Here is a 15922-nt window from a genome sequence, read left to right as displayed (position 1 = left end):
AGCCACAAGGGCCACATCTAACTCCCTCTTAAGTTCCGATTGGACATGTGTGAACATTGGGCATTGTGACATCACACAATGGAACGTTCACCATTGGCTGGGGCTCCTGCAAAGGCATATGTAAATGAATCCATTCCGATTGGACATATGTGAACATTGGGCATTGTGATATCACACGATGGAACGTTCACCAGGGGCTGGGGCTGGTGCTGGTGCTGCTTCTATGGGTGAGAAGCCAGTTTATTTTTGAAATATTGGGGGGGGGGGGGGGTGAAGGATTTGATTAAAAACGTGTACATGTAAATAGATCGATTCCGATTGGACATCTGTGAGCATCGGGCATTGTGATTGGACATCTGCGAGCATTGGGCATTGTGACATCACACGATGGGAACAAATCAAAAGGCAGAAAGGCAGCCGGACGGACGGCAGGCGACAGGCACACAGTTTTATAAGTTAACTAGACCAAGTGCAGACCCGTTGGGTCTGTTTCCCCAACGGCGTTTGCGGGGGGGAGGGGGGGCTGCGGCATCAAACTCACATTAACTATATTGCTGATACAGAAACCAAATATTGAAAATATGCAAACGTTGTCTCAGTTTTACCACCATCTGTATTTTAGTTTTCCATGATTGCTAATGCTACTACACTATTTTAAATTTTAAATATGACAAGAATCAACAGCGTGTAGGCAACTCCTACGTTACAGCTGTTCGAGTAACAGAAATTCACCCTTACATAACTCACAGATCGCTACCCAGAAAATACGAGATCACACAATATTTGTGTGAAAGAAAATATATAAATAAACAATATATTTCCAACTTGTTGTTATTGATGCATGCACGGATGACGCGGCTTTGCATTATGGAAAATTGTAATAAGGAGCGTTTTCTTGGAATACAGCCTACTTTTCCCTGGAACAATGGGATGCCTGTAGTTGGTTTCTGATAAAAGTCACAGTAATAGCACTGAAAGGAAATATTTCTAATTAATTTTAATGTTACATTCTAATCCTTTGCCTTTAACTTAGCCCAATATGAAATATGCTACTTGGACAACAAATGCAAAATTTCATTTTAATATTATATGTATCCATATCGATTAAGTGTCAAATGTGGTGATGCTCTGGAGTATGGTGCTTTTAAGTGTATTGGAAGTGGTGCCAATTTAAGGGCCTGTAGTCCATGCAATTTGTGCTATAACATTTGCATGGAATTGTAAAAGGCATTTACACCAAGAACAAAAACAAAGACATACATCATTGCATCAAAAACAAATTGCTGGAGGAACTCGGCAGGTAGAATAAGTATCTGTGGATGTAAAGAGATACTTGACATTTTGGGTCAAGACCCTGCAGCAGGATTGATGCAGGCCTTTGTCTCCACACATGCTGCTTGACTACGAGTTCCTCCAGCAGTTTTTCTTTCTCCAGAATATACCATCTTCAGTCTCATGCCTCTATCAATGTATTTATCTAATTCTAACAAAGGGAACAAACATTTCAGCCTCACTTGCTAAGATTTGTTAACAAGTAGATTACACCTCCAAGACCGCATCATGGCAAATATAGCACTTAAGGTTGTTTTGACGGACACACTTATTTTATAGAAAAAGCCGTTAATTTATTGATGTAATATCAAAATCGCTTTCACTGATTCAGCTTTACCATTGCACCTTAATATTGGCATCAGGAATGCCAAGAGACAATACCGGGACAAACCTGAGTCTCTGTAGAACCACTCAGACACCTTTTGAATGTGGCAAAGCCTGAATACAATAATGGGCTACAAAACAAAGTCAGGCAGCAGCGCTGGTGATAGTGCGGCTTTCCATGATGAACAATGCATCTGCTCGCTTTGAGCAGAATACCATAAAGACGATGACATCTGTCCCGCCAGATTCGAGTGTGCCTTCACATGTTCACAGTTGCAGAAGTAAAATTTCTGAGGGTAAACCCATGGAAATCAACACGCTCGGATGGGATCCCTGGCTGTGCCTAAGGAACTGCGCGGACTAACTAGCGGGAGTGTTCACGGACATCTTTAATCTCTCCCCACTTTGTCCTTAGGTACCCACCTACTTCAAAAAGACCACTATCATTCCAGTGCCAAAGAAAATAAAGATCTTATACCTTCGTGACTACTGTCCAGTAGCCTTGAAATCCACCATTATGAAGTGCTTTGAGATTCCTAACCAAGCTCATCTCCAAACCCTTGGAACTTGGAGTCAGCACTCCACTCTGCAACTGGATACTTGGCATTCAGATCAATAGACCACAATCAGTGAGGATAGATGACAAGTAATCTTCTACGATAATTCTAAACAGTGGCGCCCTGCAAGGATGTGTTCTCAGTCTCCTTCTATGCTCATACATTCATGACTGCAGCCAAATACCAATTTAACTAAATTTACCAGTTTGCAGACGACACCACCGTTCAGGGCCGAATATCAAATAAAGATGTGATGGAGTACAGAAAGGAGTTTGAGAACCATGCAAACTGGTGCCAAGACAACAACCTCTCCCTTGTCGATGCCTTTACTTCCTTAGAAGGCTCAGGAAGATCGGCATGTCTCCAATAATTCTCACCAACCTCTAGAGATGTGCTGTAGAAAATATTTTATCAGGATGCATCACAGCCTGGTTTGGAAAATAGCTCCATATAAGACCACAAGAAATGGAAGGGAGTTGTGGACGTAGCCCAGACAATCACTCAAACAAACTTCCCTTCCAATGACTCCTACACTCACACTACCTCAGCATGGCCACCAACATAATCAAGGACCATCCCATTCACTCCCTCTTCTCCCATCAGGCAAGAGGTACAGAAGTATGAAAATGCATGTCTCCAGCTTCAACGATAATTTTACAAAATCAGGCAACTGAAAAGTCCTCTCATCATCTAGAGTGCGGTCTTGACCTCCCATCTACCACATTGAGACCTTTGAACTATCGGACTTCATCTTGCATTAAATGTTGTACTCTTTACCCTTATGCCATTTAAGTATCGTCTTTTCTTCGACTGGATAGCACGCAAACAAAGCTTTTCAATGTACCTCGGGACACGTTACAATAATACATTAAATTAAAAAAAACTAAACTAAATTAAAAGAGTCTACAGGAAATATTTTCCCCCTTTGGGCCAATTAAACAGATGTGTTCCATCCATAGCCTTCAAAAGAAGTTGAAAATAGGATTACATCGAAGGAAAAGGTTTATCATGTTGCCAAAAGTCAGACGATTAGGAAAATTACAGAAACACAAGGAACTACAGAGATGGGAATCTTGAGTAAAACACAAGGTGCTGGGGGGCCTCAGCTAATCAGGAAGCATCCCGCCCACAGGAAAATTACACACTCATTTGGGGAGGACCAGCTACTGATTTTGAAAGAGTAGACAGTGAAAGAAGAGCATCTGCTGCAAGAGCTTCTGTGAAAATGTAATAAGGAAAAGATTGGCAGGTTAATATGGAATTCTTACAAACTGAGACAGGAAAATAAAGAAACAGCAGAAAAATAATCAAAATTGTTTATCTGTTTTCGCAGAGTACACAGAAAATCTTCCAGATTAGCAAGCGGACTACAAATCGAGAGTGAATCAGATCAAATCAATTATCACTGGCAAAATAAATTAGTATTGGAGAAATTAATAGCACTAAGTAAATAGATTTATTAGAAATTAATAGATAGGAGAGATAAATCTACAGACCAGTTAGCCTGACATCAGAAGTTTGTAAAATGCTGGAATCTATTTTTAATGGTTATAAATTACGTCAAACAGCAACAACAATATATTGCTTATTTTCAAACAAAGCTAACCCTTTGACTCCATCAATAAGGTGGGATTGTGGAACACATTCCACAAATTCAACTGTCCGCAGAAACTTATCTCCATCATTTTGCTTGTTCCTTGACAGCATGTAAGCTATGATATGAGTCTACAACAGAACCACTCAGAGCTGACTGGTTGCAAACAAGGTTGCTTCATGCCCCTGATCGTCTTTTCGTGCCACATTGTTGCGTCTTATCTCCAAAGATTTTCCCATGGAAGTGGCGCTAATTTTCTCAATTATTGGGAAGCTGTTCACTCTAGGTCCCGAGTATTGGCTGAGTATGTAGATGTGTATGTGTGCATTTGTGCACACTTGTTTACCAAGCTAAAAACCCTTACTGACATTTTTCAAGAAGCATAAGTAGGATGGGCCTTACATTCAACATTTGTCAAATTGCAAAACTTTACTAACCAATCCCCATTGAACCACCTGCCCTTCAACAAAGGTTCACAGTGATTCTATGGAAACTGTGGACCATTTCCTGTACCTCAGGAATCACCTCGCAGTGGAGTGGACATTGATGATGAAATCTACTGCAGCCTTTAGTCGATTGAGGAAAAGGATATTTGAAGATCAAGACTTCAAACCTGGTTCAAAACTCTGTCTTGCAGGCAGCAGTGATACCTGTCCTTGTATATGATTCTGAAACATAAAATGTCTACAGTAGGCATCTCAAGGCATTGGTAAAATACCAATGTCATCTCCATACAATCTTCCAAATTCACTTGAACGGCAAACAAACCAATACTCTCCCCTAGTCTTGAGACTTTAGCTACATTCAGTCATCCGTAGTTACATTCAGTTGGGAAGGTTGTGTGGTTCACATGCCAGACTCCAGATTAATGTAAGGGACATTCTATTCCATGCTCTGTCACCAGCAGAGATTGCCAGGCATACAGAGGAAAAGATTTACAGTAAGAATGTGTTCACTTGCAGAATTGTAACATCTCCACTGACTCCAGGAAGTTCTGACCCATGACTGTGCAAAATGGTAGAAATTTAGGATAATTGAGACCCTTGAATCCATGCATTGGGAATAGAGTTCCCTGTCTAAGCTGCAAAAGGAGAAAATTACTTCCCAAACTATCCAGGCATCCATTGCGTCAGTCACTATCTGCCTCATCGGTCGGTAGTTACCAAATTAGCCTCATTAATTATCTCAAAAATCACATAAATGGAGTAGAAATTATTTTCGATCCCAAGGGAGAGTAGAAGAAAACAAATTTGAGAGTGACGTGTACAATTTCAGTCCACTTATTTGGCAAGGACATTGATGGCCAAAAGGCCTAATCCTATGTTGTACTGATTCGTTTAAGGAAAGATATAATATCACTGGTTGCAATTCAGAGAAATCACACTTGAATGATTCGAGAAAGCATCATCTTGAGAGGTTAACTAGGTTGAGTGTATAGTTATTGGAATTTAGGAGTAACAGTAAATGTCGGGAGAATCTAGGCCAAGAGTAGATGATCTCAGAATGCGATACTGAGATGAAGTATTTCTACTCTCAAAGGATTGCGCGTTTTGGGAATTCCATGAGCCAGAAAACAGTGGAGACTGAATCCTTGAATATTTTCAAACCCCAGATAGCGATGCAAATGTAAGACAGAGGGCAGGAATGTGGAATTGAGGAAAGTTGGATCAGTCATGATCTTATTGACTGGTGGAGCAAGCTCATGAGGCCACATAGTCCACTCCTATTTCTAGTTCTGTGGATTTAATGGCCAACACCCACAGATCCTCAGCTACATATCAGATTATCAAAATGGTTGCTTACACTACCCACTAAACTTCAATACCAACCAAAACATGTCCTACCTTGTTCAAACCGGTTCTGCCGAGAATCTATGTTTGTTTGCCTCCGATCTGATTGTTCCTCGTTCCCACTATCTAAAAAAGCACAGATAGTAGAATGTCAATGTGGTAGCAACTTTTGTTTCTGTGCACAGCAATGGATTTAGGGAATCAGCGTATAAGTTCGAAAGGATACAAAGTGTTGGAGTAACTCAGAGTGAAGAAGGGTCTCAACCTGAAAATCACCTATCCATGATCTCCAGAGATGCTGACTGACCTGCTGAGTTACTCCAGCACTTTGTGTCCTTTTGTACATTAACCAGCATCTGCAGTTCCTTATTTCTAAAACATACAAGTTCTCTTGTCAATGAGAGCTAATGTAGTTGTTTTGATCTGAATACTTAACCCAAAATGCTGATTACACAATTAATTGAATGGTTTTCATAACTAACATATTATCCAAATGAATATAAATCATTGACTTTCAGGATGTTTGCACTAAAAATGTTACTGGTATTCTACAAGTTTTCATTATGAAACTGAAATTAATCAGTGGAACATGTCCATTTTTCATTTTAATAGTGATTAGACTAGAGCAGTGGATGCAACAAATGTTTTTTTTTTCAATTCAACACAAGCATACATGCAAAGTTTATCAGATGAAAGATTCTCGTTGCCCAAGAATTGAAATACATGATGCTTTCTATACCATGGATACAATGATAAAGTGTAATCAGTGACTGACAGCCCATTGGATGTCAAAATGTCTATTTTGGCAAGGTTAACACGCAGATAGCAATCTGGGACCATATGTGGTCCCATGCATAAGTTTGAGAAAAATAATCCAGCAGTACAAATAACAAATCTCTCATGCATTGTCCCGCTATCGTCTGGTCCATTCATACCTTATCTGTTTCCTATTGATGTTCTCAGCCATTTCTGCATTTTCACTGATTCAATACAATTCTTTCCCTTCCCTTAGTGTTTCCTGGCAAGTTTAAATGCATCTTTCATCGATTCATATTAATCCAGCTCATTGTCAACTGTCTTAACATTCCCTACTATGTATCCCCGTACATTTGACCAGTTATCCCAGAATGCCTTAAAGTCATGTCACATTTGTGGATTTTATCCAATCAATGTGAAAATGTATTGGAACATCTGAAAACAAAACTTTTATCCAAACATAGGTAAACTAAAAAAACTATGAAAACTTTCCTGATCTAAACATAATTGACCTTCATTCCTTTAAAATCTAAATCTATTGATCTCTACCTTTAACATAATCAGTGAACAATCACAATGACCATCACAGCTCTCATGGAAAAATAATTCTAAAGGGTCACTACCCAATGTGTAAAAGAGATTTCTCTTCATCTCAATCATAGTCACACAGCCCTTCGGCCCAATTTGCCCATGCCGACCAACATGCCCCATCTACACTAGTCCCACCTGCCTGCATTTGGCCCATATCCCGCTAAACCTATTCTATCCATTTACCAATCTAAATGCTTCTTAAAAATTGCGATAGTACCTGCCTCAACTATCCTCCCTAGCAGCTCGTTCCATATACCCACCGCCCTTTGTGTAAATAAGTTACTTCTCAGATTCCTATTACATTTTTACCCCTCTCACCTTAAACCTATGTCCTCTGGTTCCGGATTCCCCCACTCTGGGCAAAAGACTTGTTTACTCGATTTATTCCTCTCATGATTTTGTACACCTCCATAAGATCACCCCTCATCCTCCTGCACTCCAATGAATAAAATCCTAGTCTGCTCACCCTCTCTCTACAGCTCAGGCCCAAGTCCTGGCAACCTCCTGACAGATCTTCCTTGTGCCCTTTCCAGTCCTGAATAATCAGCCCCAGTGCTTTTTTTTGTGCTGGTATGGCATACCGGATGGAACCTCTAACAAGCAGCTTAATGTACAACAGTCCATAGCTTTGCATGGCTTGTTATGTGTACTGGCATCTTTATGTCCACATAAAAAGCACTGGTCAGCCCCACATTGAGAGTATATAACCTCTAGTTATCCCTTCAGATTCCGAACTGTCTAGCCTCAGCCTCCTTTATTGACAGGGTGGAAGAACAAGCAATTCAGATTTGGATTTGGCACGCTCCAGCCGAATGGCATAAACATTGAATTCTCAAAATTCATGTAAACTGCCACTCCTACTTTCTTCTGATATACCCCCATTCTCTCACGCACACCTTCTTTTCCACTATCCCTACCTTCCAGTCTCCCAGTTCCTTTTGCTCCTCCACATCCCCCTTCTGCTCGTCACCCACCTACTCGGGAGGTCTCCCTTCCCCAACTCTCCTCTCCCTTTATTCCCTCCCTCGTTCTACACATTTCACTCCTCATCTATTCTTATCAGATTCTATAATTTGTAGCATTTTTTCTTCTCTTCATCACCACTAGACTCTGTGATTATCTCCACCCTTCGCACCCCCATTTCGCTCATCTGCCGATCATTTATCAGCTCTTGCCGCTCACCTTTCCTTCCTACACCTGTTTCTATCAGTTCTCTCCCCTCTACTCCAGTCTTGAAGGTTCCTATCGAAAATAATTGAAACTTATTTTTAACTTTAAAATAACGTATCCCCCCCGCCCCCCGCCGATGTTGAGCGTCTACCACTCTCAACAATCAACAAATGTCGTGAAATGCTCCCCACCTATTGGCACAAGGGACTTCTTAACATCTTGTCCTGTGTACTTGATTCTGGGTAAACTTTCAGCACAAAAATAGACACTACGAAAATTAAAAGTTATTTCTTATATCTATTTTCACAGTGAAGTAATCAATACAGCATGATGATCACGGCCTTGAAGAGCCCAGCATGTCATATCCTGGAATGCTGGACAGCTGGAATTTCAATCTCATTCCACACAGACTGAAGTGGCTACGGTGCAGATGTGATGGCCATCCATCTCCTTGCAGACTATATGTTTACCAAGAAGGTCTGGAAAGTGATGCAGTGATCTGTGTCAATGGTCATCCAGAGCTCCAAGGATTGCTCCTGGGGAAGGATAGCGAGACAAACATCATCTGCTTCTAGAAAGTCATCAACTCAGTAATCTGCCCTAAACCTGTTGATTGTCCAGCATAAGAAGATGCCTACTTCTGAAATATTGCCACTAAGCAGGAGTTCACACACAGTGGAGCATTGAAATTTTGTGCACAAAAGATCTCTGGAGAAAGACCGCTTTGTAAAGTCCTATTCCAGTGGCACTGAGGGGCTGGGCCCTGTGTAACAGGCACTCAAACGTTTCATCACGCAATATTTAGGGATGGCATATCAGTGACTTTGTAATTTAATGGATTGCATTGTTTGGTATGGTGAATAAAGCCAACATGTTTGGAACATATTACAACATAGTTTATGGATAAAGTATATTTGAGGACAAAAATGTCAGAAATAACATTATTATTGGATTGAGTTACATTGATGGCTGTAAATGAATGGAAAATGCATCCTGAAACATAGCCATTGTCCAATACTAAAAACAAAACTTTCAGATCCATGCCAATTCACCAAACCCAGCAAATACACCAGACCTGGGAAAATACATAGCACATACAAATGTTCGTAATATCATTTATTCTCTGCACAACCTTTAGCATTATTTCTCAAGCAATATAATGGGAAATAACTGACAGCTATAATCGAGACATTATTGAAAAAGATAATAACGTAAGATGAATGTACCAAATAAATCTAAACAATAATATTAAATATACTAGTTCTTGGTAGAAATGTGCACATTTTTTCCCTCTTAAATACAGTAACCTTTGTGACTGGCATAAACCATAAATAAATTAACTTTTAATTACATACTGAAGTGGCAATTATTTTTGATGAACAATAAGTGAAGTCCCATGGTTCTGCTCAATCCACATAACAGTTTGAAGCTAGCAAGTAACAGATATACTATCCATAGTTCAGATACGATGATTGGAGAACCAAGAGAAAGTATAGTATTTAAATAGTCAACCGCGAAGAAGGAATAGATTACATTAAATAACATCATGCTAATTACTTCAGTGCCTATATGAAATTTTTGTAGATGCCTCCATTTAGTGCCATTTACAAAATCAGGTCATCCAAAACACTTATATCGTTAAGTTAGCATCGAGGTATGGTTAGTTTACATGCTAGGAAATGCAGCAAACAAAGCTACAAAACTAAGTTCCACAAACTACATTGAAACAAATAACTTGATCATCCAATTCAGGCGTCCATTGTGGGATAAAATGTGTCCAAGAAATAGGAAGAACGGCCCTGTTCTTCTTTAAATGGTGCATGGAATCTTTTGTATCCCATCAAGTTTAACATCTATGAAAGATAACATATCTAACTACATTATACTGGTTTAATCATTCAAGTGTGAACCCAAGACCTTTTGATTCAGAGGCAGGTTTACTACCTCTGAGCTACAACTGACACCTGATGTGATTTACCATCTAGCCATGCTGCCCTCACACTGATCCTATAACCAGAGGTGGGGCCTATTAGACTGCAGTGTTAGAAACAAGCCACAAATTTGGAAGTTTGGTTAAGAAGCAGAAAATAAAATCAATTTAATTGAGAAGTGTAGTTATTTCACATCTAACCAGTTTATCAAATTTATGCAATGAGGGAAGTGACATTGGAAGTTGTGATTATTCCAATTTTGCAGGTGATTTTTCTCACAAGCATATTCAGTCATTAAAGGAATATATAAAGCATAGAATGCAGTTTTCAGTGACTGTTGACAAAGAGGTCAGTGAAATATTTATTTAAACAGAAACAATGTTTTTTCAGGAATGGGAAAGAACATCTGCAATTTGCAATATTGACCACATTCACTGGTTTAGCATTTTTGGAATTCACTTCAGATTGTTTATCTTCCAGAGCACACACACACACGAGTGACAGATTGTAAATCATTCATCCTTTCAGATTGACAGCATGCTCTCAGCACTGAGAATGGTGCCTGGAATGAAGAATCTTGCTGAAATGCAGTCTGTTACCAAGGCTACAACCATTCCCAATATAGCCCATTCACAATGCAAAACATATTTTCTGTTTCATTCTTAGATATCACATATTTCAATTCTGTCATAATTTCAGGAATTTTGAAATAGTATTTCCAAAATTCCACTTTGAAAGAATTGTGCATTCAATTTGCTCTTGCAGGATCAGATAATGTATTGAATGAGAAACAGCCACAAAATGAAGTTTAATTATAACATTTTGGCTTGAAGGCTTAAGGAAAATGATATAAAATGTACCAGATTTTCTGTAACTTGTGACATTAGGCGCATTCGAGAAATGTTGCATAACTTCAGCTTCATTCTGCTTCAATAGGTTTTGATTTTCAATCATGATATCTAATGATACTTGGAACATAAATCTGATTCAGCAAGAGTAACTTGCGATATTAACTTAAATTGGATCAGTTCACAACTAGAAATTGTTTGCTCCCCCCCCCCCCCCCCCCCCCAACACCCACCCACCCACATCATCATCCTAAGCAAGATATTCAGTTGCAGTTCTCAACTCCGAGCATCCATCCAACCAACTGAGACAAAAGCACACTGGATAGCCACCAAGTGGTCACAGGAGTGGAAGGTAATCTCATCTCCATTACACAGCTACGTCTCTTCACCAGATAAAAGCTGTCCAGGGTCTGACCTCCCCAGAGGAGCATGGGTGAAACTCAACAGACTTCGTACTGGAGTTGGGCGTTTCAATGCCACCATGTGGAGATGGGGACTCCGCCAGAGCCCAGCCTGTGAATGCGGAGCCTGGCAGACATTGATGCAGAGACAACAAACTGGCTGCTCAACACTCGGCTTGAGATCCAGCTATTCCTTTGGTTTATGTTTCATTCACAAGAAGAAGACGACTTATGAATCTCAGCATTATCTGAATTTATACTACCTCATCACCCTTATTCTTATCACCACATTGGACACGAATGGAAAAGGCATAGAAATAGAGTTCTGAACCAAGGTTCCCACCAACAGACCGGTCATTCGTTGTCACCTCCACTCAGTTCCTCCAGCAGATTGTTTGTTGACAACAATCAGAAAGTTGTTCTATTGCTAGAACCCATTACTATTTAGATTTTGCATTGGCAATTCACTTACAAGATACTGATACCCAGCTATAACAATTCCTCCTTCGTTTGATGGATAGCAATCGATAACCATTAAGAAAATTGGCAATTTATCTTCAATCCCCAAGATGCTTTTATAAAGCTCCCTAAACCCTGCAGTATTTTTAAACTTCATTCTCTACATACCTTCAAAAGCTAGCGTCATTCATTAGATCACTATACTGTCTGCTTTCTCTCTACATTCTTCCCCTCACAATTCCTCATTTCATTCTTTCATTTTATCATTTTCTCCCCCATTGATGAAGCCACCTTTCACCTCATCACCTCATATACAGAGTCAATAAAAGCATGGGTGGACCTTTCAGGAGCGTACAAGTTCTAGCTGGGGTGAAAATGAATGATGATATGGGAACATCTGGTAAAGGGAGGCAAGAGTAGGACAAAGCCTGGCAAGTGATAAGTGTGAGGAGGGGGCGTGTTATGAAATGGGTGGAGCAAGTGACAAAGGCTGGAGGCAAAATAAATTGTCAGATTAGGGAAAGATGAGGAGGAATTAAATATAAAGCCGCAGGGAGCGATTTGGGTGGAAAGGCACATGGAGGGGAGGGGGAGGGGGGGGGGGAAGGAGAGGATAAAAAAAGAAATGGGGGACACAATTGCTAACCATTTTAATTCCTCAACCCATTCCCATACTGACTTCTCTGTCCTTCGCCTCCTCCATTGTCAGAGTGAGGCCACATACAAATTGGAGGAACAGCACCTCATATTCCGTTTGGATCATTTACAACCCAGTGGTATGAACATTAAATTCTCCAATGTCAAGTAATACCTCCTATTCCTCATTCCCATTCTACCTACCATCTACCCATATTCATTCATGCAACTTTATATTTCATTCTCCTTCTTTCCTCATCCAACACCCTTTTGTCTTCTTTTCATCTCTAACCTTTGTCACTTTGTCCAACTGCCAACCTACCCCCCCCCCCCCACAATTCCCCCATCACTTGCCAGTCTTTGTCTTCCCTCCCCCCGCCACTCTTTTTCCAGATTTCTCCCCACTACTCCAACCAGTCTGAAAGAAGGGTCCCAAACAGAACATCACCTGTCCATTCCCTCTATAGATGCTGCCTGATCCGGTGAGTTCTTCCAGCACTTTGTGTTTTGCTCAAGATTCCAACATCGAGTTTCTTGTCTTTCCTTGGGAATGGGATTTGGTAGTCCTGACAATGGGGCAGTATGCAATTAAAAGCTTGCTTGAGAGACAATGCATATTAAAAATCCAAAGAGTCTCAATTAGCACCAGATAATTGCCAATTGCAGGTTAGAGGCAGTGGCCAGGAAATAGAATTTGTGGCAAAGCCAGAAGCCAATAACAACAGATTATCTGCTTATTATTGCACTGTACTTGTGAATGACAACTGGGTATAAATTTGCTGACATATTAACTGCAGTGGAATGGTGATTACATTCAAAGTCCTTCATTGGCAGTTGATGGTTTTGGGATGTTCTAATGCTGTGAAAAGTGCTGTAGAAATGCAAGATGTTCTTAGGAAGAAGATTTCCATTGAATAATTTTCTAGATAGTTTCAGAAGTCTGAGAAGTAGGAGAGATTGAGGTAGAGCTCGAAGTGATCAACCTGCTTGTAGAATATGATGTTTTCAAATGACACTGCTAAAGAGGAAGAACCTGGGTTGAGAGGCGATGGGAGATAGGAAGAAACTCAGTTAACAATGCAGCTATGTAAGTCTACTTAGTTCAAAATGGAATAGAAACAGACGAGGATGACATGAGGTGCAGATTCACGCGCAATAGTTTGCCACAGTTACGGAGAATGGCAGGTTCAACCCTGCTAAAGTTAATTCGGTGGAACAATGGTAGAGAAAAATAAACAAATGGATTGAACACTAAGAATATTTGGAAATCACCGTTGAAGATTGCCTACAGGCTGATCACAGCTTACCAATAAAGACATGGCCATTTTTTACATGCTGGTCTAAGGAATGTCAATCGTAAAACACATTTGAAAGCTGTCCATGGAATTATATTTCTGCTGTTCCAAATCCCCCAAGTAAAGGAAAAAAATTATACAACAGCTCGATAAAAGTCCTTTTTTTTTTAAATCATAGTCCAACTTCTCTCTTGTGAAGATATGCAAATTATTATTCCGAATTTACTTTAAATTCCATTTAGCATATTTCCAATCACTCAATAATGACAGCAAGTCAATTGGTCACATCATAACATGCAAATTAAAAAAGGCGCAATTAAAAAAATACACACAGGCATTCAAAGACACCCCAAAACTTCTAGCTTTTTTATTCATATCATCTTTCAGAAGAAAGCCAATTTTTACCTTGATAAAGCCTGGAACCAACTTATGTCCTTCTCGAACTAGTCAATTTGACCAATGAACCAGAAAATTAAGTCTGGTTATAAGAGAGAAATCTTTCCAGATTGCCATTTGTAACAAACTGTGCAGCAGGCAATTGACAAAAATGTGTTAATTTACTTATGAATTTAAAAAAAAAATGAATTGAAATATCCAGCTGTTTCCCATTTCATATTAAAGCACTATGTCAAAATGGCTTTTGGTCATTGCTAACTGCAGAATGGAAAAATACTATTGCAAGGAGAGAAATAATTGAAGAAAATTAGTAGAGTGAGAAATGAGAGAACATGCACTGCACAAGCAAGGTGCTATCAGAGAAACTATGCAGATGCAGCAAGGAGAGTAAAGGCAGATATAAGTGGGTAAAACATGAATGCAGAAAGAGGCAGTATACAGTGCCCTCCATAATGTTTGGTACAAAGACCCATCATTTATTTATTTGCCTCTGTACTCCACAATTTGAGATATGTAATAGAAAAAAAAAAGTCACATGTGGTGAAAGTGCATATAATCAGATTTTATTAAAGGACATTTTTATACATTTTTGTTTCATCATGTAGAAATCACAACTATGTTTATACACAATCCCCCATTTCAGAGCACCATAATGTTTGGGACACATGGCTTCACAGGTGTTTGTAATTGGTAAGGTGTGTTTAATTGTCTCCTTAATGCAGGTATAAGAGAGCTCTCAGCACCTACTCTTTCGTCCAGTCTTTCCATCACCTTTGGAAACTTTAATTGTTGTTTATCAACATGAGGACCAAAGTTGTGCCAAAGAAAGTCAAAGAAGCCATTATGAGACGGAGAAACAAGAATAAAACTGTTAGACATCAGCCAAACCTTAGGCTTACCAAAATCACCTGTTTGGAACATCATTAAGAAGAAAGAAAGCACTGGTGAGCTTACTAATCGCAAAGGGACTGGCAGGCCATGGAAGACCTTCACAGCTGATGACAAAATAATTCTCTCAAATAATAAAGAAAAATCCCCAAACACCTGTCCGACAGATCAGAAACACTCTTCAGGAGTCTGGTGTGGATTTGTCAATGACCACTGTCCGCAGAAGACTTCATGAAAAAAAATACAGAGGCTACACTGCAAGATGCAAACCACTGGTTAGCCGCAAAAATAAGATGGCCAGGTTACAGTTTGCCAAGAAGTACTTAATCTCCATGGATTGTCACCTTGTCGTGGTGGAGAAGCTTGTGTGGTCCTGAGATCCTGAGATCGATCCCGTCTGGAGCTATGCTCCTCGTAGGGACACTCATAGCGGTAAGGTCGGGAGCAGGATTCTGACAAAGAGCAATCCAACCAAGACGTCAAAAGTGGAACAGGCAGAGGAAGATGGCTGACCTTAGTGGAGCGTCACAATGGCTGGGAAGGCGGATGAAGGCTGCAGCAGAAAAGGGTCTCTGGTCATCTTGGACTCCATGCCACTGGATACTGACCCAGATCTGTCAAGGACCGTATGGTTGCTGTCTGTGCACCAGTCTCCCCAGGTTAAACAAAGTCACGCACTAGCGTCCTCCAACCCTGGAGACACCCATGGTTAGGCATGACCGAAGGGGGCCTAAGAACTTAAAAGAGCAACCACACTTCTGGAAAAAGGTCTTGTGGACAGGTGAGATCACGATTAACTTATATCAGAGTGATGGCAAGAGAAAAGTATGGAGGAGAGAAGGAAATGCCCAAGATCCAAAGCATACCACCTCATCTGTGAAACACAGTGGTGGGGGTATTATGGTCTGGGCATGTATGGATATTGAAGGTACTGGCTCACTTATCTTCATTGAT

General features: G+C 40.1%; 1 protein-coding gene across 13 annotated transcripts in view; it reads right to left on the bottom strand.

Moving 5' to 3' along the window:
• tanc2a (tetratricopeptide repeat, ankyrin repeat and coiled-coil containing 2a) overlaps positions 1-15922 on the bottom strand; it is a 464896-nt gene that overhangs the window by 260219 nt on the left and 188755 nt on the right. For 12 of the 13 annotated variants that reach the window (XM_055657051.1, XM_055657052.1, XM_055657047.1 and 9 more), the window contains one exon: positions 5652-5723. The exons of the other annotated variant lie outside the window; for it this stretch is intronic. In XM_055657051.1, coding sequence (XP_055513026.1) covers positions 5652-5723 — 72 coding nt within the window. The remainder of the gene's footprint in view (positions 1-5651; positions 5724-15922) is intronic. 13 annotated transcript variants of the gene reach the window in all.

Source organism: Leucoraja erinacea, chromosome 27, assembly GCF_028641065.1.
Source record: "Leucoraja erinacea ecotype New England chromosome 27, Leri_hhj_1, whole genome shotgun sequence".
NCBI classification, from domain to species: Eukaryota; Metazoa; Chordata; class Chondrichthyes; order Rajiformes; family Rajidae; genus Leucoraja; species Leucoraja erinaceus.
The sequence above is the reverse complement of the archived record's forward strand: the minus strand, read 5'-3'. Positions and strand labels throughout refer to the sequence as shown.